A 23,669-nucleotide genomic window follows, 5' to 3' on the forward strand; every position below is an offset into this window, starting at 1 on the left:
TGTTTCGTCCAAACTTGGACCTTGGTAACTTTAATAATTGGCTTGCACTTTATTAGTAAAATTCTACATTTTGAGTCTAAGGGGTTCATGCAGTAAGCGGCGGAAAAATGCATTAGCCAGTTTAGCAATTAGCCATGTTTTTGGAGCGTTAAACTGGCTGTATGCTGTAAGGGGCGAATCCCTGGGGAATGAATGCGCCACCACCATTTGATGAAATGGCGTGTAACCGGTGGCGGGATGGCTGCCTGGTGAGAAGCTGCCGAGAAGCCGTCCCCTGCCGAGTTGTGTTTGCAGCAGAGAGAGATCCGCTGCTCTCTCGGCGCAAATATCAGCACAATAAAAATTATTTTTAAAACAACTTTTATTCATAGTGTACATGTGCAGGGGGTCTCCGGAGCTGAACCGCATTGATTTCAGGTCGGGGGACCCCCTTCTTCCCGAGATACAGACCCCTTTATGAGGTGCCGGTATCCCTCTGCATTTAAAGGTCCCGATCACGTGACCGCGGAATGTAAACAAAGCAGAGGGATAACGGCACCCCATAAAGGGGCCTGTATCTCGGGAAGCAGGGGTTCCCCAGACCTAAAACCAAAGCGGTTCAGCTCCGGAGACCCCCTGCACATCTACACTATGAGTAAAACACACATATCAATAAAGACTTGTTCCTTACCTTACAGGGTATCTGCTATGGTAGCGAAGCAGCATTAATATTTATTTAATAATACTGTACAGTGAGCAGGGGGTCCCCCGAGCTGAACCGCATCACTTTGTGAACCAGGGGACCCCCTGCTTCCCGAGTTATAGGCCCCAGTATGTGTGATCGGATGGGCAGTGTCGCCGCCATGTTTATAGCGTCCCATACGCTACGTGCCCGCAAAAAACATGGCGTCCACACTGTAACCGATGCCCCAAACCGGGGCCTGTAACTCGCGAAGCAGGGGGTTTCTGAGCCACAAATCAATGCAGTTCAGCTCAGGGGGCCCCCTGCTCCCGCACAATATTATTAAAATACATTAATGCTGCTTCATTACCATAGCGGATAGCCGCTAGGGCAATGAAGGGGTTAACGCATAATAGCATGTTTATTGGGGACAAATGCCCCCAATGAACATAGCAGCAGTACAAAACATACAATACAGTAATGGGCAACATTACTATTATCCACAAATGGATAATAGTGCAGTTGTCCATTTAAAATACATACACAACAATAAAGACATTAAATACATATAGCACTCACCCATGTGCGGCTGCCACGATGAAGGCCTTCCTCATCTTCATCCTGCCCATGCCCCATCCGCTTCTGCAAAACAGACACAAGAATAAAAACATCCAATGTAATGTCCCCTAACCCCTTAATCACCATAGCGGTTATTAACCGCTACAGTCATTAAGGGGTTAACCCACCCTCACCCACATACCCTCCCCCACTAACTCCCCCACCCCTGAGGCCTAACAACCCTCACCCACTACCCACAAGGGAGGCCTACCACATACCCTTGGGGCCAATACCCCCTCCCCCCAACACATACAGTACAATAATGTGCCAAATAACTATTATCCACATAGGGATAATACATTATTTGGCCATTATTAAACACAGTAAATACCGTAATAAAATAAAGAAAATTCTACTAACCTCATCAAATAAGAAGGCTCCGTCGCCAGCATCATCCTTGGGGTCCGTTGCTAAAATAATAAATAGCCAATACATCTCAATGACATTAACATACCAATGAACCCCTTAATCACCTTATCGGGTACTAACCTCAAAGGTAATTAAGGAGTGAAGCCATCCTGCAATGGCAACACCACTTATGCATAACATCCTCAATGAATTAAAAAGCAATTTCCTAAACAAATATCATTTAATCATTTAATCAGAAGCCTCAAATGCCACTTAAAACATTACATTTACAGTGTATACATGTAGCATAACATGTAAGCTACATGTACATGCTGCAAACCAATGTTAACAATACAATAATCCAACTCAAATAGCCTGACATCACAAGAAGTATATTATGTAATCCAATAAAGTCACCATCAATGAATTAACAGACATGAATTACATCCCTAAACAATTAAAATACCATCCATGCCAATTACACAATTAACTATAGCTATCGCTACAGAGAACAAGTTCAAAACATACAAAAAAGGCCACCAAAAATTACAATATACTAAAGCAAGACTCTCCGTAACCTACAGAACAGCATAGAAGCCCAAAAATTACATCTCTCTAATAATAAAATACATTTAACACACATCTATGCATAGCAGCATAGCCTCAATCATTTACAATACAGTAAATCAAGCTTTAACAACACTATCATTTCTTACCCTGTATGCATATATCTCTCTAGACATAAATACATACATACAGTGACAAGAAATGATATGCATAAAAAAAAATTAACATATGAAAAAGCAAAAAAAAAAACACAATTACATTAAATATATTTCTTTATTTAACTTACCATTACTTGCCCCCACCGACTCCCATTGATCAGCTTACTCACGAACCAATCCCCGAACAGGAATCCATAAAATAATAAACCAGAAAATAATAAACATTAAAATAATAAAACACGACAATCCAGGGGTCTTTTAGTTGTAATCCATCTTCATCTGTATTCTTCTACCTTCTTCCGGGGTCTTCTTGCCGTCTGGTGCCACGCCCTGGTCTTCTTTCTTCAGTAGGAGGTCCTTCCTCCTCGGCGTCTGGCTTCAAAATGAGACGACATAGGCTTTTAAAGGCCTATGACGTCACATTTTCGTCATATGGTTCCCATGGCCCTGATTGGGCCGTGAAAACCATGTGTTTTAGCCGATGTAAAAAAAAAGGATGACGTCACTTAAAGGCAAAGAAAGCACAGCCAATCAGAATGGCTTTGCTTCAATTGCCTTTAAGATGACGTCATGAAAAGACACATGGCCGGCCTCACATGGTACGGCAGCCAATCAGAGCGTGGGAAGTCTATCCCTACTCTGATTGGCTCTAGTACACCATGTGACAGAGGCTTGGGGAAGAACGTATATGACATCATTGAAAGCCTGTCACATGGTACTTGAACCAATCAGAGTAGGGATAGACTTCCCACGCTCTGATTGGCTGCCGTACCATGTGAGTCCGGCCATGTGTCTTTTCATGACGTCATCTTAAAGGCAATTGAAGCAAAGCCATTCTGATTGGCTGTGCTTTCTTTGCCTTTAAGTGATGTCATCATTTTTTTTTACATCGGCCAAAACACATGGTTTTCATGGCCCAATCAGGGCCGTGGGAACCATATGACGAAAATGTGATGTCATAGGCCTTTAAAAGCCTATTTCGTCTCATTTTGAAGCCAGACGCCGAGGAGGAAGGACCTCCTACTGAAGAAAGAAGACCAGGGCGTGGCACCAGACGGCAAGAAGACCCCGGAAGAAGGTAGAAGAATACAGATGAAGATGGATTACAACTAGAAGACCCCTGGATTGTCGTGTTTTATTATTTTAATGTTTATTATTTTCTGGTTTATTATTTTATGGGTTCCTGTTCGTGGATTGGTTCGTGAGTAAGCTGATCAATGGGGGTCGGTGGGGGCAAGTAATGGTAAGTTAAATAAAGAAATGTATTTAATGTAATTGTGTTTTTTTTTGCTTTTTCATGTGTTAATTTTTTTTTATGCATATCATTTCTTGCCACTGTATGTATGTATGTATGTCTAGAGAGATATATACATACAGGGTAAGAAATGATAGTGTTGTTAAAGCTTGATTTACTGTATTGTAAATGATTGTGGCTATGCTGCTATGCATAGATGTGTGTTAAATGTATTTTATTATTAGAGAGATGTAATTTTTGGGCTTCTATGCTGTACTGTAGGTTATGGAGAGGCTTGCTTTAGTATATTGTAATTTTTGGTGTCCTTTTTTGTATGTTTTGAACTTGTTCTCTGTAGCGATAGCTATAGTTGTGGCGGTAGGGAGGGTTTGGCCCGGGATTAACGGGGTTACCCCCCAAGGGCCCCCCTCTAACCTCGCCAGGGAGACAAGGGGTTAACTGGGCTGAGGCCCAGAAATGTGATTTTACCCTTGTTATAACCTGTAAATGTATTCTACCCTGTGTCCCTATCCCATTGTAATGTCTGGGTTAATCAGTACCTGCATAACACACACACTGGGTCATCAGGGGTTAATTGTGTAAGCCCAGTGGGCTAGTTAATGCGTTATCTGTGTATTCCCTTTGCCTCATGGGCCTGCAACTGCCTGTGTCAGCGTGTAAGTGGATTGCCTTGTATGGGTGGCCTCTTATGAGGAATAGCTGCAGGGCAGAGATGTCTGGAACATGAGGGGAATATTTTAACCTGTCTTGCCTGCCAGCAAGGTATTCTGAGCCTTGGGGTACAGCCTCCGGGTCACCCCCCAAGTACACACATATTAAAAATATAACTTTGTCATAAGAGGGACATATATTTTTGATAAAGTGACTTTTTGCAGTTTTTGAAATACACAGGCAGAATGCTAATGGTGTGCTAATGTACAGGCAGAATGCCTGTCTTTGTAATGCGTAAGGAACCAAATGGTGCCTCATATGAGTATTCACGTGAGTCTATTCACTGGAAGTGTATATCAACAGAGAGGTGTGATACATCGCCCTGATCAATAGGTAACTGACCTAATTGGTTTGCGAAAAGCCAAAAGCCCACTTCAAAAGGTTTTATTGATGGGGCCAGGGGGGGGGGCTACCCCAACTGGATATCTGAGGGGGTAACTTTATTAAATATAAGAATACTATGAGATGTCCTTGGCTGAACCAGCTAAGAATTACATAAGTGTATTGGCGGGAGTCAGCCGATCTTGGGGAGCCTAAACCCTGTATAGGTACCTGCTGCTAAATGCCAGATATTAATATCTCTATTAATGTTCATATTACAATGTAATTTTTGGTCTTCCTGCGAGCGTCAGGTGCCACAGACCGTATTAATATATCTCACCTGACTGTGTGTATTACGGAACGGAAGTTATGCAATGATTTGCAGTAAATATGAAATTTTGGTTGAAGTTCTGAGAAACTGCAGCCCCCCTGCTATGATAATGAGCAGGGAAGAGGATGTCTTTGTAAACGTGGTAACTCACATTTACACACCAAGGTTTCCTGCAGGAGTGAACATGACAAATGTCCTCCCTGCTTCAAAGGTTTTATTGATGGAGGGGCTACTCCAAGCTGGAAGTCCCAAAATGAGCTTCAAAAGCTTCCAAGGGACATTTGCTAGCCGTCTCGGCACCTAAGGTTACAGATAGAGGGACAAACGGTATATAAACTAGCTGTCCACCCTCTATCAAGTTGTTCATGCTGTTCATTGTCTTGATGCAAATGTCTTGATGTCTGCATGTCATCAGGCCTGTGTCTTTTATGACCTGCCTGCTTTGCTGAGATGTCAACGGAATTATGGGAGAGGTGGCAGTCTGTAATCCTGCTGACTTTCTTGCCATAATCTTTACGTAAGTGTCTATATTTTGCCTGTTATTGTATAATCTGTTGTGTTCACCTTTATCAAGGAATAAATTCTATTTATCATATCTAAGTCTCGTCCCAGTTCAAACCCAGGTATATATATATTTATATATAGTTTTTGGTGTACAATTACAGCCTGTCGCAAGCTCTCGTGACAGGCTTGTAATTAACTGGTGGCAGCGGTGGGATTGAACTGGACCTGGATTACAGTATTCTGCGGGGTACTGTGATCCAGTGGGAACTTGATGGTAATTGCAAGTTCCTGGGACTAAAGATATTGAACACACAGTGTACAACATATAACACAAGATATGGCACCTCCTCACTGTTCCCCTACTTGTGAGAAGCATTTCCTCCAGAACCAAAGTGCCGGCCATCCGTCTGACTGGAGCCGGGCACTGAGACCAGAGGAGTGCATCAAGTTGGCGCGGGGAGCAGCAGCCAGCAAGGCTGAGAGAGAGACAGCAATCGGTGAGCATGAAACCCGGCAGGCTGAGCAAAGATCCACAGCTGCAGCTGCTGTAACCATCACACCGCCCGGAGAGCAGGGAAGGGACCCAGCTCCGGGACGGCAGAGACTTGTGGAGGGAGCGGGTGGTCTTGCACCAGGAGAGGTATTGGCCGTTGCGGCGGCCAGTCCATTTTACCCAGAATTGCTGGCCCTGATGTTTGCGCAGGGAGAGATGTCCCCGGCTGAGCGGCTCGAGCAGCTGAAGCTGGCGATGATCCGACCCACTTATCCCCTCCCAGAGCCCGGCGCTCAAGCCTCTCCGCTCTGGACTCCGTTGCCCCTTGCTGGGGTTAGTCCACCGGCGGCGGAGGAGCTCTGGAATGAGCCCTGCGCTCAGGCAACTCCGCTCTGGACTCCGTTGCCCCTTGCTGGGGTTAGTCCACCGGTGGTGGAGAAGTACCGTCAGTTGCTGCGGCACTGCCAACAAACGGGCCACAATAATGCCCAGTGCCCTGACCGTGCGCGGTCAGGCGAAGAAGCCCCTCAGGGCCAGCGCTCACGAGCTGCGGAAAATATGACCCAGTTAGCGGCATCCTCTGATGGCTCCCGCCCAGCCGGGGCGACAACCCTCCTCGGGACGTCTCCTGGAGAACCTGGACGGGCTGCATCAGCAACAGCGGCGGAGAGCAGCGGCCATCCACCTGATCCCGGCGGAGAACCAGCGGCGGCGGCAGAGAAGACGCCGCCACTCCGGCATCCTGCCGGCGGCAGTTTTATTCGGGGGGAGGGACAGGGGTTGCGGGAGGGGGTTATTTTACCAAGTTTGCATGGAGCTGTGTTCCTCCACAAAGACCTGGGACCCTTGTCCTGCACCGTTTTACCTGTACCCAACCCGGGCGCTGTTGCGGCAGTGGCCCGGTGCTGCCCAGCCCAGATGGGGCCGGCGGCGGCCGCTCCAGTCCCCCTGCAATTGGGACCAACGAAGGCGGCGGTCTCTGCGGGGACCAGCAAGGTAAGCCAGACCAAGTCGCAGACTGACTCTGACTTATGTTTCCCTATGACTGTACCCTGTTGTTTCACTCTAGGGGTGACTGGGGGGTGGCAGGAGATAGGGGCACCAGGGGAGGGGAAGGAAGGGCAGCTGGTAGGGCAGTCAGGATTCCCCATTACCTTGGTGGGGCAGCAAGGGGACTCTCAGTTAAGAGCCCCACTGTTGCAGCCTTGCTCTGGGCTGGAGGTATCAGGGGTTGTGGCAAAGTTAGACCACCCCCGGATTACCTGCCAGCCAGGAGATAAGGTGGGTGCATCTGCATCAGCAACCCTGAGCTCATCCCCGGTAATGGGGAGACAGTGTCAGGGAGATGGCCTCACTCAGGTGTCCCAATGATCCAGGTTAGGATTAGTTAGGGAGAAACGGAGTGAGGGGAGGCTGCAGGTAGGTAGCCCGCATCAGTTACCAGGGGAGGGGAAGGAAGGGCAGCTTGTAGGGCCGCCAGGCTTCCCCATTACCTGGGCAGAGCAGCAAGGGGACTCTCAGTTAAGAGCCCCACTGTTGCAGCCTTGCTATGGGCTGGAGGTACCAGGGGTTGTGGCACAGTTAGACCACCCCCAGATTACCTGCCAGCCAGGAGCTAAGGTGGGTGCATCTGCACCAGCAACCCTGAGCTCACCTCCGGTAATGGGGGCACAGCTTCAGGGAGAGGGGCTAGCCCCGTTAGCACCCAGCTCTAGGGTAGGATTGCCTGGGAGAGGGTTGGGTGGGCCAGTGGGAACCGGGGAGGGAAGGCAGCGAGTGAGCCAGCCAGTTTTCCCCGTTACCCTGGCAAAGCCTCAGGGGGTGTCTCAGATCAGCAACCCCCTGTTGCAGCCTTGCTATGGGCTGGAGGTACCAGGGGTTGTGGCACAGTTAGACCACCCCCAGATTACCTGCCAGCCAAGAGCTAAGGCGGTTGCATCTGGAGAGATGCCCCTGGGCTCATCCCCGGTAATGGGGAGACAGTGTCAGGGAGATGGCCTCACTCAGGTGTCCCTAGGGTCCAGGCTAGGATTAGCTATGGAGAAGCGGAGTGAGGGGAGGCTGCAGGTAGGTAGCCAGCAGCAGATCTCAGTGAGAGAAGGAGGGCTAGTGGTAGCCAGGGAGGGAAAGCATCAGGTAGTGCCGCTAGAGTTTTCCGTTACCCTGGCAGAGCCCCAGGGGGGTTTCTCAGATCAGCAACCCCCTGTTGCAGCCTAGCTATGGGCTGGGGGTATCCGGGGCAGTGGCAGGCTTGTGCCACCCCAGGGATACCTGCCAGCCAAGCGCTAAGGCGGTTGCATCTGGAGAGGTGCCCCTGAGCTCATCCCTGGTAAGGGGGAGACAAGTTCAGGGAGGTAGGTGCACTCAGGTAGTTCCAGGGTCTAGGGTAGGATTGCCCAGGGAGGAGAGGAGTGCAGGTGGGCTGCAGGGAGGTAAGCAGCAGGCTGAGGTGCTGGGCCTAGGAGAGGCTAGGCAGGGAGGCACCGTGGAGCAGGGGGAGATAGGAGGTCAGTGGGGTGTCAGGCAGCTGGCAGAAGCTAGGGATGGGCTAGGTAGGCAGAAAGTCCCTTGCTATGACGGGCCAGGAGTGACCCCCCTGACAGATTCCCCCGGGTCCCCAAAGGAAGGGCTGTGGGTAGATAGGCAGCCATGGAGGAGAGTCAGGAGTATAGCGGAGCAGCTACGGGTGGGCACAGAGCCAGGGCAGGTAGGGTCTCTACAGAATAGTGACATAACCCTGTCCCAGACTTGGTTGACAGGAATGCGACGGTCTGTGCTATATAGCTGGTCTCCTGCTGGGGCAGAGGGAGGCAAAGGAGAATGCCCGGCTTTGCAGGAACTGGACTTTACAATCCACTGTGTACTGGTCAATGCTGGAGGACAATTTTGCCAGGCCGATCCCTCAGGACGTATTGAGTGCGTCAAGAGCGCCAGTGGTATCCCAGGGCCATGGGGAGGCCGCTGGTGTACCAGGGGCCCTTGAGCAGGGGAGGTGTGGCGGTAGGGAGGGTTTGGCCCGGGATTAACGGGGTTACCCCCCAAGGGCCCCCCTCTAACCTCGCCAGGGAGACAAGGGGTTAACTGGGCTGAGGCCCAGAAATGTGATTTTACCCTTGTTATAACCTGTAAATGTATTCTCCCCTGTGTCCCTATCCCATTGTAATGTCTGGGTTAATCAGTACCTGCATAACACACACACTGGGTCATCAGGGGTTAATTGTGTAAGCCCAGTGGGCTAGTTAATGCGTTATCTGTGTATTCCCTTTGCCTCATGGGCCTGCAACTGCCTGTGTCAGCGTGTAAGTGGATTGCCTTGTATGGGTGGCCTCTTATGAGGAATAGCTGCAGGGCAGGGATGTCTGGAACATGAGGGGAATATTTTAACCTGTCTTGCCTGCCAGCAAGGTATTCTGAGCCTTGGGGTACAGCCTCCGGGTCACCCCCCAAGTACACACATATTAAAAATATAACTTTGTCATAAGAGGGACATATATTTTTGATAAAGTGACTTTTTGCAGTTTTTGAAATACACAGGCAGAATGCTAATGGTGTGCTAATGTACAGGCAGAATGCCTGTCTTTGTAATGCGTAAGGAACCAAATGGTGCCTCATATGAGTATTCACGTGAGTCTATTCACTGGAAGTGTATATCAACAGAGAGGTGTGATACATCGCCCTGATCAATAGGTAACTGACCTAATTGGTTATGCGAAAAGCCAAAAGCCCACTTCAAAAGGTTTTATTGATGGGGCCAGGGGGGGGGGGGGGCTACCCCAACTGGATATCTGAGGAGGTAACTTTATTAAATATAAGAATACTATGAGATGTCCTTGGCTGAACCAGCTAAGAATTACATAAGTGTATTGGCGGGAGTCAGCCGATCTTGGGGAGCCTAAACCCTGTATAGGTACCTGCTGCTAAATGCCAGATATTAATATCTCTATTAATGTTCATATTACAATGTAATTTTTGGTCTTCCTGCGAGCGTCAGGTGCCACAGACCGTATTAATATATCTCACCTGACTGTGTGTATTACGGAACGGAAGTTATGCAATGATTTGCAGTAAATATGAAATTTTGGTTGAAGTTCTGAGAAACTGCAGCCCCCCTGCTATGATAATGAGCAGGGAAGAGGATGTCTTTGTAAACGTGGTAACTCACATTTACACACCAAGATTTCCTGCAGGAGTGAACATGACAAATGTCCTCCCTGCTTCAAAGGTTTTATTGATGGGGGGGCTACCCCAAGCTGGAAGTCCCAAAATGAGCTTCAAACGCTTCCAAGGGACATTTGCTAGCCGTCTCGGCACCTAAGGTTACAGATAGAGGGACAAACGGTATATAAACTAGCTGTCCACCCTCTATCAAGTTGTTCATGCTGTTCATTGTCTTGATGCAAATGTCTTGATGTCTGCATGTCATCAGGCCTGTGTCTTTTATGACCTGCCTGCTTTGCTGAGATGTCAACGGAATTATGGGAGAGGTGGCAGTCTGTAATCCTGCTGACTTTCTTGCCATAATCTTTACGTAAGTGTCTATATTTTGCCTGTTATTGTATAATCTGTTGTGTTCACCTTTATCAAGGAATAAATTCTATTTATCATATCTAAGTCTCGTCCCAGTTCAAACCCAGGTATATATATATTTATATATAGTTTTTGGTGTACAATTACAGCAAGCTCTCGTGACAATAGTTAATTGTGTATTTGGCATGGATAGTATTTTAATTGTTTAGGGATGTAATTCATGTCTGTTAATTCATTGATGGTGACTTTATTGGATTACATAATATACTTCTTGTGATGTCAGGCTATTTGAGTTGGATTATTGTATTGTTAACATTGATTTGCAGCATGTACATGTAGCTTACATGTTATGCTACATGTATACACTGTAAATGCAATGTTTTAAGTGGCATTTGTGGCTTCTGATTGAATGATTAAATGAGATTTGTTTAGGAAATTGCTTTTTAATTCATTGAGGATGTTATGGATAAGTGGTGTTGCCATTGCAGGATGGCTTCACCCCTTAATTACCTTTGAGGTTAGTACCCGATAAGGTGATTAAGGGGTTCATTGGTATGTTAATGTCATTGATATGTATTGGCTATTTATTATTTTGGCAACGGACCCCAAGGATGATGCTGGTGACGGAGCCTTCTTATTGATGAGGTTAGTAGAATTTTCTTTATTTTATTACGGTATTTACTGTGTTTAATAATGGCCAAATAATGTACTATCCCTATGTGGATAATAGTTATTTGGCACATTATTGTACTGTATGTGCTGGGGGAGGGGGTATTGGCCCCAAGGGTATGTGGTAGGCCTCCCTTGTGGGTAGTGGGTGAGGGTGGTTATTCCTCAGGGGTGGGGGGGTTAGTGGGGGAGGGTATGTGGGTGAGGGTGGGTTAACCCCTTAATGACTGTAGCGGTTAATAACCGCTATGGTGATTAAGGGGTTAGGGGACATTACATTGGATGTTTTTATTCTTGTGTCTGTTTTGCAGAAGCGGATGGGGCATGGGCAGGATGAAGATGAGGATGGCCTTCATCGTGGCAGCCGCACATGGGTGAGTGCTATATGTATTTAATGTCTTTATTGTTCAGTAAGTATTTTAAATGGACATCTGCACTATTATCCATTTGTGGATAATAGTCATTGTGCCCATTACTGTTTTGTATGTTAGGAGGGTATAGGTGTTGTTGGGGTCATATATATATATATATATATATATATATATATATGTATATATATATATATATTTATTTAGTTAATGTGGGGCTGGTGTGTGTATTTTTTATTATTGTGGCTAGTGGGGGTGGGTGAAGGGGGTATTAGCCCCAACGGTTGTTGTTTAGGGCTTGCGGGTGGGTAGCGGGAGGCCTTTACCCCTTCATGACCGTAGCGGTATTCACCGCTACGGTCGTGAAGGGGTTAAGTGCACCCGCAACCCCCCGCAAGCCCTAAACAAACAACAAGGCCCAAATACCCCCTTCACCCACCCCCGCTACCCACAATAAACCTGGCACGGCTCTTTAACCCCTTCAATGCCTTAGCGGTTAACCGCTAAGATAATGAAGTGGGCTTTAAATGCATTTTTCCTGCCTCGGATGCATGCCGGGGGGGGCCGGTGCTGATATTAATGGTATCAGCTCCGGAGACCCCCGGCATCAATCCCAGCCAGGAAAAAGGACTGAATTTTTTCTAAGTGCCGATCCGCCACTCATCCGCTGCCTCTGATCTGCAACTTTCCATCCTTTTCTTGCGTTGCTGATCCGCCAGCGAAACGGTATTCTAGAGAAGCGAATAGCTCCGCTTAGCTACTCGCCTCTACTAGAATACAGTGTGGCGGAAAAAGTTGGATTTTTAGGCGGAAAGTGCCTTCTCGCCCCGCCACCGGCGGAAAAAAAAACCGCCAGCCAAACTGGCGTTTTTTTTAAATCTCGGCACTTTCTCGCCCGTTACTGAATACGGATAGGCTTTTTAGGCGGGAAAGTGGCGAGAAGTGCCTTTCCGCCACTTACTGCATGAACCCCTAAGGCCTTGATTATACCGTTGCCACTGAGCGGCAGCGCGATCTGGTGACGTCACCCTGTGCTGCCGCCTAGCGGCATCTTGATTATGCAGGGGAGACAGGATAGGAGGCGTAGCCGTGAGCGGTTCGCTCTCATTGGCTGAACCGCTCACGTGGCACGGCCGTCACCTGCCAAAAACTAGTTTTCAAATCTCTTCAGGAGACTGCCGCCCTGCAGCTCCAGACGGCGCGCTGGTAAACCTTCAACGCATTTCAGCAATTTCTTTTCCAGACGGCGATTTCTGGTATAATCATGGCCTAAGGGGCCTATTCTTGTAGCTCCGAATTGTGCATCCACTTCTAAAGTACACGCTAGAAGTTCATTTGCATATTTTGCTAATCTGTAAGCCTTTCTCACATTTCCATATCATGCAAAAAAGGCCTTTTTAGAAGCAGTTTCATTCTGGCCGTGCAAATCCGGGCGGAAATGACCAAACTCGCATGCTTTGCAAACTCACTGTATTCTAGTAGCTCTGAAAAGTCCAAAAGGTTAAATCACTTCTAACAACTCACATTTTTTTTCCCGCCACCTCAAAGCAGGCGAGATAGGATTTGCGAGTTCCCTCCAGAGCCTCAATTCCTTAATCAAACCCTATATATATATATATATATATATATATATATATACTGTATATATATATATATATATTTTTTAAAAAAGTAGCGCCAAAAGGTGATCAATTATATACCAATAAATGACAATAAATGTTAATATATAAGTACCCTAAAAAATTAATTAATAACAATTAATAATATACAGCAAGCAGCATTATACTAGACCAATCATATGGATACACAAGATAACAAAATCAAAGACCAATGTCCAAACCCTATGATGAGTCCTGACAGATAGCACCAGAACAAATGTACAGATTCCAGGGGTCCACTGCAGCTCTCACATGGAATAACCAGCTCCACAGCAAATTCTATAGAAAAAACAAAACAGAGAGCGCACTCCCCATAGTGTAACACTGTAACATTTAATAATGGGGAAGGGTGGATGGAGGGATTAAAAACACTCACAAAGTAAAGGTTAATATTAAGCAGTATGTGAGTATATATCACATACTGCTTAATATTAACCTTTACTTTGTGAGTGTTTTTAATCCCTCCATCCACCCTTCCCCGTTATTAAATGTTACAGTGTTACACTATGGGGCGTGCGCTCTCTGTTTTTTTATTTTTTTTATTTTTATATATATATATATATATATATAGTCACTAGACAGCGACTTTCTCAAAGAAAGTCTAGTGACGAAACGCGTCAGGGAGCGGAATTATGTCACCACGCATGCGCAGACGGGCCGTATCGAACGCGGACAAATATTGCGGCCAGGAACTACAGGATTCTTCTTTTGAACTCTAAAAGAACTGGATGTGCCTGCTGATTGAGCCTTTGGAGTCCTGCACCAGCTACCATCATCTAGCAGCTTCAAGTGAGAGTTGGACTGCGGAATCTGGATGCAGTTTGACCTGATTGGCGGTGATTTTATATCACATACTGCTTATTTTTACTTACCCTTGTGAGTGAATTTTTAACCCCCCCCCCATCCCCCCTACCCCTTTCCAATAAATGTACAATTTTACGCTATGGGACGTGTGCTCTCTCTTCTCTTTTATATATATACATATATATATCCATGAGGGTTCCCCGCACTCACTTCATCACTAAGAATTAATCAAGACAGCAAAGGGTAATGCAAAAATATATAATTTCAATGGAGTGATACGAAAAAATATATAAACATAAAAACAGACCAATTAAATACAAAACACAATATATACACAGACTCCATGCATCACATGGACCATTATATGTCTAAGCACAATGAATACTAGAAAAAGGGATAGTAATCAACTGTCTCACAATTAGTGCATTGTGGACAAATATAACAATTGTATCAGCTAAATGTCTGAAAGCAAATACTTATCAGTAAATTCTGAGGAGAAAGGCTATTGGTCCAGTGTGTCTGTAGGAAAAATCAAGGATTCACAAGAGCATGATTAATATCTAATTAATACAACGTAAATGGAGCCCTCTCATACAGGGAAATAACAGAAAAACACAAATATAAGGGGGCAATGTTTTTGGGATGAGAACCCCTTCTTCAGGCCCATTCCTACGTTATAGGAACGTGGTACTTCCCTTCTGTGTTCTCCCACAGGTAAATATTCTAAAGATGAACTGAGTAGAAATACTGTATGTAGAATCACTTAGCGTGTGTCCCAGTGTCCCCTGTTTTGTTAATTAATTCATTATTATTATAATATACTTTGACAGTAAAACAAGATGACAATGCTGATGTGTTTTTTTTTGCTCACTACAGTAATGTTTTGTAATGTTTATCCTGCCCCTCTGTTAATTTACAATAAACCCCCTCCCCCCCACCTCTCCATCCCCTGCACACTGCTGATGGATGTAGGGTCCTGTATCTCACTGTCCCTTTCATCCATGTATTGCTCTGTCTGTTTAACCCTTCTCTGCAGCATCTGCCTTAGATTGCTATCTTTCTTTTTTTACATCTGTGTTAAGCTCAAGGAATCTCTGTAAATCAGTATTGCTGACCTGAGGAAGAGAGGAGAACTCTGGAAAGCTTGTCTTATAATATCTATTGTTAGTCCAAATAAAAAAATGTATCACCTAATGCTAAAGTACTCGGTTTATCCAAGACGCTGACACCGGTATGCTTTGAAGGCAGCAGTACATAAATTAGCTTGGAGGCACATGACCTCTTTGAACCCCATGCAAGTACTTAATGGAGATAGTGTTGCTGAAGCTGCAGACTTCACTGCCATAAAGTCCTTAGTTCGCACAATACTGTATATTTTTTATGACCTTGGTGACTTGCCTTGCAGCTTTATGTACAGATTTAGAATATCATTTTAGAGAAATTATATCTAGATGAAATTTGGTATCCTCACGGGCACTGGACATGTGTGAACATTTCTCCTGACGTTGTGAATATAACAAAGTTTACCTTTTTTGCAAATTTCAATTTTTTTTACTCTTACAAAAGTGTATGAGGTGTTTAACAGTAATTTCTGGCAAGTTTGCACATCTCTATTGGGCACGTAACCTGGAGATGCCTACTAAGATAGTAGAATATACAGATGCGTCGGCCGTTATTCGACCATTTATGAGGTTGAATGACGCACTATAGTGTGTGGTGGTCCGAGATGGTCCTTTGCAGACTAAATGGCCCATCGGATTAACACAGCAGGGGTCCCTGCAATTCTTGGAGTCAGGAAGGAATGTAATTTTCCCCTTAACGGTTTTTTTTTGTTTGCCTTCCTCTGGATCAATAAGTATAGATATAGGATAAAATATCTGTTGTCTAAATTTAGCATAGGTTGAACTTGATGGACGTACGTCTTTTTTCTACCTCATCTACTATGTAACTATGTAACTATGTTAATCCTACGGGGTCTACCTGTCTATAAGAGACATGCAGTAAGAGATAGGCTGAATCAGTCACTCTACATGCGTGCCTCTTACAGGTGATCGCTGGGGGTTTATTTAAATTTTAACACTACAGTAATGTAGCAGGGGGTGCTGTAGGTCACGTGACCGTGGAATCTAAACAAAGCAGAGGGACACCGGCACCCCATAATGGGGCCTGTATCTCAGGAAGTAGGGGTCCGCGGGGCTGAAATTAACTTTGTTCAGCTCAGAAGACACCCTGCTCCCCTGCACACTAGCCTCCAACCCCCCTCCCAAAGAAAAAATCATTACCTAAGCAGATAGCTGCTAAGGTAATGAAGCTGCTTACATTTTATTTTTATTCATATTGTGTATGAGCAGGGGTTCTCCTGAGCTGAAAATAGTTGATTTCAGCCTCGGGGAACCCCTAGTTCCCGAGATACAGGCCCTGGTATGGTGTGCAGGTATCCCTCTGCTTTGTTTAGATCCCACATGGAATTTAACATGACGGTGATTCTGGCACCCTATAATGGGGCCTGTAGCTTGGGAAGTAGGGGTCCCTGAGACTGAAATCAACTTTGTTCAGCTCAGGAGACTCCCTGCTCATGCACACTATAAATAAAAATAAAATGTATGCAGTTTCATTACCTTAGCGGCTAGCCGTTAAGGCAATGAAGGGGTTAAGGCAAAATAGCAGGTTTATTGGGGGCAGAGGGGGTGAGTGAAGAGGGTACTTGGCCCTTCACTCACTCCTTCTGCCTCCAATAAACATTACAATATGTACTACCCACCAATACACAAGCCACCCACCCCGTTCCCCCACATAAAAACATTTTTTATTTTTTCTGCACACGATTGATACCAGAGGCCGGTGGGGTCCTCGTGGGTGTCCAGGGGCCTCCAGGTGGTCCCAACAGGTGTCCGGGGGTCCTCGGGTGGTCCCCACAGGTTTCCGGGGGCCTCCAGATGGTCCCCATGGGTGTTTGGACACCTGTGGGAACCACCCGAGGACCACCTGTGGGAACCACTAGATGACCCCCAGAAACCCATGGGGATCACTCGAGGACCCCTGTGGGGCTCCTGGACACCTGCAGAGACCCCGCGGGTATCTGGATATCCTCGGGTGTTTCCTTCGCGTGTACGGGGGCCTCCAGGTGGTCCCTGTGGGTCCTCAGGTGGTCTCCGTGGTTGACTGGGGGTCCTCGGGTGGTTCCCATGGGTGTCCGGTGGCCTCCAGGTGATCCCCACGGTTGTCCGGTGGTCCTCGGTTTGTTCCCGCGGGTGTCAACGGGCAAGATTACTATTATCCAGATATGGATAATATTGCATTTGCCCATTTAAAAGAAAACATAAATCAGCAGCATAAAGTAAATTAAACTAACCCCTGCCAGGATAAAGGTTGTCCTCATCCTCATCGCCGTCCTTGTCCTCCGTGGGCAACAGCACAATAAAAAAAATACAATCTGATGGCCCCTAACCCCTTAATCACAATAGCGGTGAGTTACTGCTATATTAATTAAGGGGTTAACCCACCCTCCTCGGCTGCCCACCAACCTACCCAGGGACACCACCCCCGCTACCAACTGATTGGCACAATGTTAAAGCATGCCCATGAAATATGGGCATGCTTTAACACTATAGCAATAAATGTGAAATCTAAAAAAAAAACAGGAAGAAAAAATAAAACACAGTATTACATAGAAATTAAAAACCCATTACAAATGCCCCAAACATTTATTGGCACAGTGGCACACCCATGAGCTGCCACCATGCCAGGCAATATACAACCTGCCAATCACCAAAACAAGCCTCAAATTAAAAACACATTCAATTTTAATCTTAAAAATGCCTAAAAAACAATTGATTGGCACGGTATTCTTTATCAGCGCAACTGAATTTTGGGACTATTTCAGATCTTTGTAAAAGCAGGAATTTTATTGGAATACTAATGGTGTGACATTATAGAAATAAAGGAATAGATGCCATAGTAAAACAAATAAGCAATAGTAGCAAAATAGGAATACTCATGAAGGCTTGCTCACCTCATTCGTAGTCTTTAGGATAATGTATAGATGCAGTTCATCAAGACATTCAGAAGCTGTTTCAGTAAGGTTCTGTTATCTGTTACTGGACAACACTAAAAGCATTTATCTCACCTGTCGTGTTATAGTTAAAGGGGATTAACTTGATCCTTGTAGCAAATCATTTTCATTCTGCCTCTGATTTAAGAGAGTAGAATACATGGAATTCGCTGTGCTCTTAATAAATATATAATACCAGTTATTTCGCCAGCAGTACTGTATGTTCTGTACATGAATAATGTTATAAAACTGACTACAGTACAAGGAGCAGAGGAAACTCCCAAATGGTATATTTTCATTTTAACCAAAAATATAAAAATTTGAACAGATATGCAGCTGTCAGTATGCAATATGTGATTTTAGATTTTCTTTTGTCAGACTGAGTAGATCCCTTATACGGTATACCATTGCAATCTGTACTATATGTAATCTTGGAGTTCATACTGAACACTGTGTTCATGATTTTATATTTCCATATTAAAATGTGCTACATGTAATTTGATTTTAATAATCTATATACGTATATATGTGTGTAGGCTTATGTATGTATGTATATGTTACAGTTTATGTATATTTGCTAGTGTGTAGTAATTTTAAAAGTTAGACATTGTATTTGTTGTTTCATTTTCTTTATCAGAATGAGTTAATTCTTATACTCTTTTCATCCACAGGACCACCGGTGAATGTCACATGCAATATATTTGTAAATAGTTTTGGATCCATTGCTGAAACCACCATGGTAATGTATCATATAATAAGACGGCTTCTTGTCAATCTCCCACCCAGTGAATTACAGGGAAAGTAATCTAATCATTTGCAAAATACCTGAGGCTTAGAAGGTTCAATGTATTATCTACAGTAATAGAATTAATGGCTCATAACAACATTAATGGAAACTACATGAATGGTCAGCACACTAGCTAAACATTACATTTAAACAAAGCGCAAATATACTGAAAATTCTCTGGTACTGGATTGTTTACAAATATGTATTTGACATTTTAATAGTTGTACATTATTAAATATTAAAGATTATGGAAATTAAAGCATTGCCGTATCATACAGTATGCTTTTAGAATAAAAATGTAATTATACTTAGCAATTTCCTGGAAAAAAGATCACTGAGGAACCCATTTCTCATGTCACCTTTAAAACATTATAACACAATAATTACTTTGTAGTGTTTTTTCACTTGTAGTTATTGTGCACTGCAGTAGAAAAAAAATATTTAAAATAACTGCCTTTGGTGATTTGCTTTAGGGACTTGTGTGCTAAATTGAACTGTCAACTTTGTTATGTTACAGTATTGACTTCCTCACCTTGTTTATTACATGGTTTATGCATGGATGCATGATTGCATTGAACATTTTTGCCGCACGACAGTAAATTTTAGGTTTCCCTAGCAGCAATAGTATCATTCTGTCAGTCAAGTTTTCTATAAGAATGTCTCAATATCTATAGAATCTCTACTTAGATTGTATTGATGCTCTTACGAATGTTTACTTTCATTTGCACACACTTTTACTTTGTGTCTAGTTCCATTGAAATACCTTGCAGCCCATTATAGAATATCATTCTAGATTTAATTTTACATTTTCTTTTTTGTTTAATTTGCTATGCTTTAATTATTATAACAAAGAAGTTGCTCTAACATATATTTCTATGTGTTAATTTGGGGCTGGATTAGAACTATCCATAGATCTATATTCCCATTGGCAAACTTCTGCAATTGACATTTTAAAAAGGAACCTACTGTATGTAGTCTAAGAAGGTCCACTTTGTGGTTTAAAAAGCTTCAAGTGATTCTCCATGTGTGGCATTACTCCATGTATTACAATTAGTAGCTATTAGTGATATGAAATCATTAGGCATAAAAAAATGATGTTAGTTAAAAATACATTTGATTACACTGGCGACACACTTTATTCGAGCTTGGCTAGTCCCACGAATTCGGGTATACCCGGGTGTATTGAGGTTTGTGACTGTTTTCTGCCCGAGTACATTGAGTTATTTTCCAAGCAGGGATTGAAGCATTTTATTCCCGCTGGCTGCAATACTGCACAGTATATATATATAAACTGCATTACAATTCATGAATTTATGCCATCTGGTAGACACGCGAAGCATTGCAGCCTATTAAATCCTAATCATTATCATTTAACAGATCAGCCGCCCATCAGCCAGGCATGAACCCAGGCTGGGAAGGCAAATGCAACGGGGCTTGTCAGAGGTTAGTAGTGGCTTATTCCAGGTATCTGCCAGGTACATACCGGGTATTTGCTCGAATAAAGTGTGTCGGTGCAGTATGTCCAAGCATTTGTGCATGTTAGCTCAGAGCAGGTAGAAGCTGATGCTGGACTATATTTTCTCTAAACTACTAGGTACCTAAAATGTTTTTTTTATTGCATATAGACTGCAATATACTGGCAATTACTGCTTTTGTTACACACTAAGTTTTCACTGTGGCCATTGGGCTGATGGAGATGTCCGGGTCATTTTGTGTGAACCCCTCCTCCCCCCCCCCCCCACAAAAAAGCAATATACAGAATGCATACAGCAAAACCAAGACATTAGCTTATAAATACTGTAGCTTTTGCCGCCACAGTAGGGGGTGACTGTTTCGGATTTGGATATGGGATGCGCCATTTCAAATTCATAATTTATAATGAACACTTGTATCATTAATAAGTGTTTGTTTCAATAGAAAGCTAAACAGAAACCAAGTTAAAAGAAACAGCACACAGCAGCTGAAACACAATATCATTCCAATGTGTATGTTACAATTGTAGATTAAAAGCATTTTGGGCAACTTAACACCCTGACAATTTAGTTTAACAAATTTCATGTATCTCCTGTAGATATGTATATGTAATCAGAGCCACAGACAGATTTTCCCTTGTCCAGGACTAGAGTTTTGACCGGGCAACCCCGTGTTGGCAGCCTTCTGAGCCCCTCCCACCCCCCCTGTTGGCAGCCTTGCAAGCCCGCCGCTTTCACACCTCCTTGCGAGCCACCGCCTCTATTCCCCCTCTCGCCCCATGTATTTCTCTCATGTTTCCTCCCTCTCTTCTTCACTCACTCTCCCCACCAACCACTCTCTCACTCCCCCACCGCCTCTCTCCTCTCACACTCTCCCCCTATTGCTATCACTTAATTACTCCCTTCTCACTCAATCCCACTCCCTCGATCCCCCATCCTCACACTCATTACCCCTTCCCCCATAACCACACACACACAATCCCCCCACAATAATTACTTCTCACAATACCCGCACACAAAATATATTTCCCTCTCCACAAAAAAAAACAATACCCCCTCCCAACACAAAATAAATTCAATCTCACCCTCCCCACACAGAATAAATACAATACCCCCTCCTCTCAGAAAATACAATACCTCCTCCCCACACAAAATATAATGCACCCTGCTCACAGACGCAAACAATACCCCCCTCCGCACACAGAAAATATATTACCCCCCATAAAAAATAAAATTACCCCCCTGACCAGTGGTGGGATTCAAATTTTTTAGCAACAGGTTCTCTCTTACCAGGGGGGGGAGAGAGAAAGGGGGGGAGGAGAGAGAAGGGAGGGGGGAGGAGAGAGCTGGGAGGGGGGAGGGGGGGAGGAGAGAGCCGTGGGGGAGGGGGGGAAGAGAGAGCTGGGGGGATGGGGGGAAGAGAGAGCCAGGGGGGGAGAGAGATCAGGGGGGGCAGAGAGAGATCAGGGGGGGGGGCAGAGAGAGATCGGGGGGGCAGACAGAGATCGGGGGGGGGGCAGAGAGAGATCAGGGGGAGGGCAGAGAGAGATCGGGGTGGAGGGCAGAGAGAGATCAAGGTTGGGGCAGAGAGAGATCAGGGGGGAGGGCAGAGAGAGATCAGGGGGGGAGGGCAGAGAGAGATCAGGGAGGACGGCAGAGAGAGATCAGGGGGGGGCAAAGAGATATCAGTGGGGGGAGGGCAGAGAGAGATCAGGGGGGGAGGGCAGAGAGAGATCAGGGGGGGGCAGAGAGAGATCAGGGGCGGGGGCAGAGAGAGATCAGGGGGGGCAGAGAGAGATCAGGGGAGGGAAGGGCAGAGAGAGACCAGTGGGGGCAGAGTCCCTCTCACATCTCCCCCAGTCCCTCTCACACCTCCCCCAGTCCCTCTCACACCTCCCCAGTCCCTCTCACACCTCCCACAGTCCCTCTCACATCTCTCCAAGCCCATGTCACACCTCCCCCAGTTCCTCTCACATCTCCCCCAGCCCCTCTCACACCTCCCCAGCCCCTCTCACACCTCCCCCAGCCTTTCTCACATCTCCTTCAGTCCTTCTCACATCTCCTTCAGTCCTTCTCACATCTCCCCCAGTCACTCTCAAACCTCCCTCATATATCTCCCTCCTCCAAGCCTCCCTGGCTGCACACAGGCGGGGGGAGATGGTATGCAGCTGCAGAGCAATCACTTCAGTCAGAGCAGGATGTGAGGAGCTCTAGCTGCAGGCACCGGAAGTTCCGGGTCAGACAGCTAGATGGCGCACCTCCCCTGCAGTCCTGCTCTGCTCTGAAACCAGTGATTCTACTGCCGGTTAATGCACCGGTTCTGCGAATTTGAAAAATTCCAGTAACAGATTCGCACGAACCGGTGCGAACCGGCTGAATCCCACCACTGCCCCTGACATACAATACAATAATGCCCCTCCACACACACAATCCAGTAACCCCCTCCACACACACAAAATACAAACACACACACACACTTACCTTTCTTGTGGTCTCATGCCTCTGGTGCCCCGGGTCATCCCAGCTCCTGCGGGCTGCTTCCCATGCTGGGCCTCCAACCAGGCATGCTTCTGTCCCTCACCATGCTGGGCCTCTGACTCCTGCCAATGTGCGCCGAAAGCTGGGCCTGCCTAGAAGTTGGGCTTAGCTTTTACTGGTGTGTAGGCGGACGCTCACAGAGGTATGCAAGGGAGACTGATTATAGTGAAATTAAATAAGCCTTTTATTGCGCCTTTTCCTTAACATCAGGAAACCATCCAAACAAGGGGTAAACAAAGCTTATATTCACTTGGGAGTATTTCTAGTGAAATACTATGCAGTTCAAAACTCCCTTAGATAAGCATGTCTCCCAGCCCCAAACATATAGCATGAAATAAACAGATATAAAAAGTCTTGTAAATAAAAGTCTTATCTGTTCCTTGTGGTTTGGAGGGAAAATCTTCTCTGTCCCCGGTTGCTACATTTTCTTCAGGGTTTGTCAGCATTCAGGTTTAGAAGTTTCCCCTGTGTCTTGAAAGCAGCTCTGCTGTTTCTTCTGGCAGGGCTCAAGACAAGTGTCTCCAAGTTCAGCTCAGGTGTGAGCTAAGGAGTCTCTCTTCCTGTCTCAAAAGACAGGCTTTTCTAAGCCATCTAATCAGGCAGATGATGTTTGTTAATTGACTACCAGCAGTTAACCACCACACTGCTGGATTAGAGGCACATTACCTGAACAGGGATAACTCCCCGTTACATACCTCCCCTGTTTGTGGGAAGCTCGGGCTTGCCACGGCCAAAGCCCATCCTTCCACTCTCATTCTAGATATCTCTGTGACTTGAATGAGAGTGGATGGAGGAAGAGAACCCTCAGTCCTGCTGGGATTGGAGCCC

General features: G+C 45.4%; 1 protein-coding gene across 2 annotated transcripts in view; it reads left to right on the forward strand.

The window, feature by feature from the left end:
• Positions 1–23,669, forward strand: part of GLRA3 (glycine receptor alpha 3) — a 212,274-nt gene that overhangs the window by 22,802 nt on the left and 165,803 nt on the right. For both annotated transcript variants that reach the window (XM_075611143.1, XM_075611154.1), the window contains exon 3: positions 18,716–18,783. In XM_075611143.1, coding sequence (XP_075467258.1) covers positions 18,716–18,783 — 68 coding nt within the window. The remainder of the gene's footprint in view (positions 1–18,715; positions 18,784–23,669) is intronic.

The sequence above is a fragment of the Ascaphus truei genome, chromosome 1 (genome assembly GCF_040206685.1).
Source record: "Ascaphus truei isolate aAscTru1 chromosome 1, aAscTru1.hap1, whole genome shotgun sequence".
In the NCBI taxonomy this organism is placed as follows: Eukaryota; Metazoa; Chordata; class Amphibia; order Anura; family Ascaphidae; genus Ascaphus; species Ascaphus truei.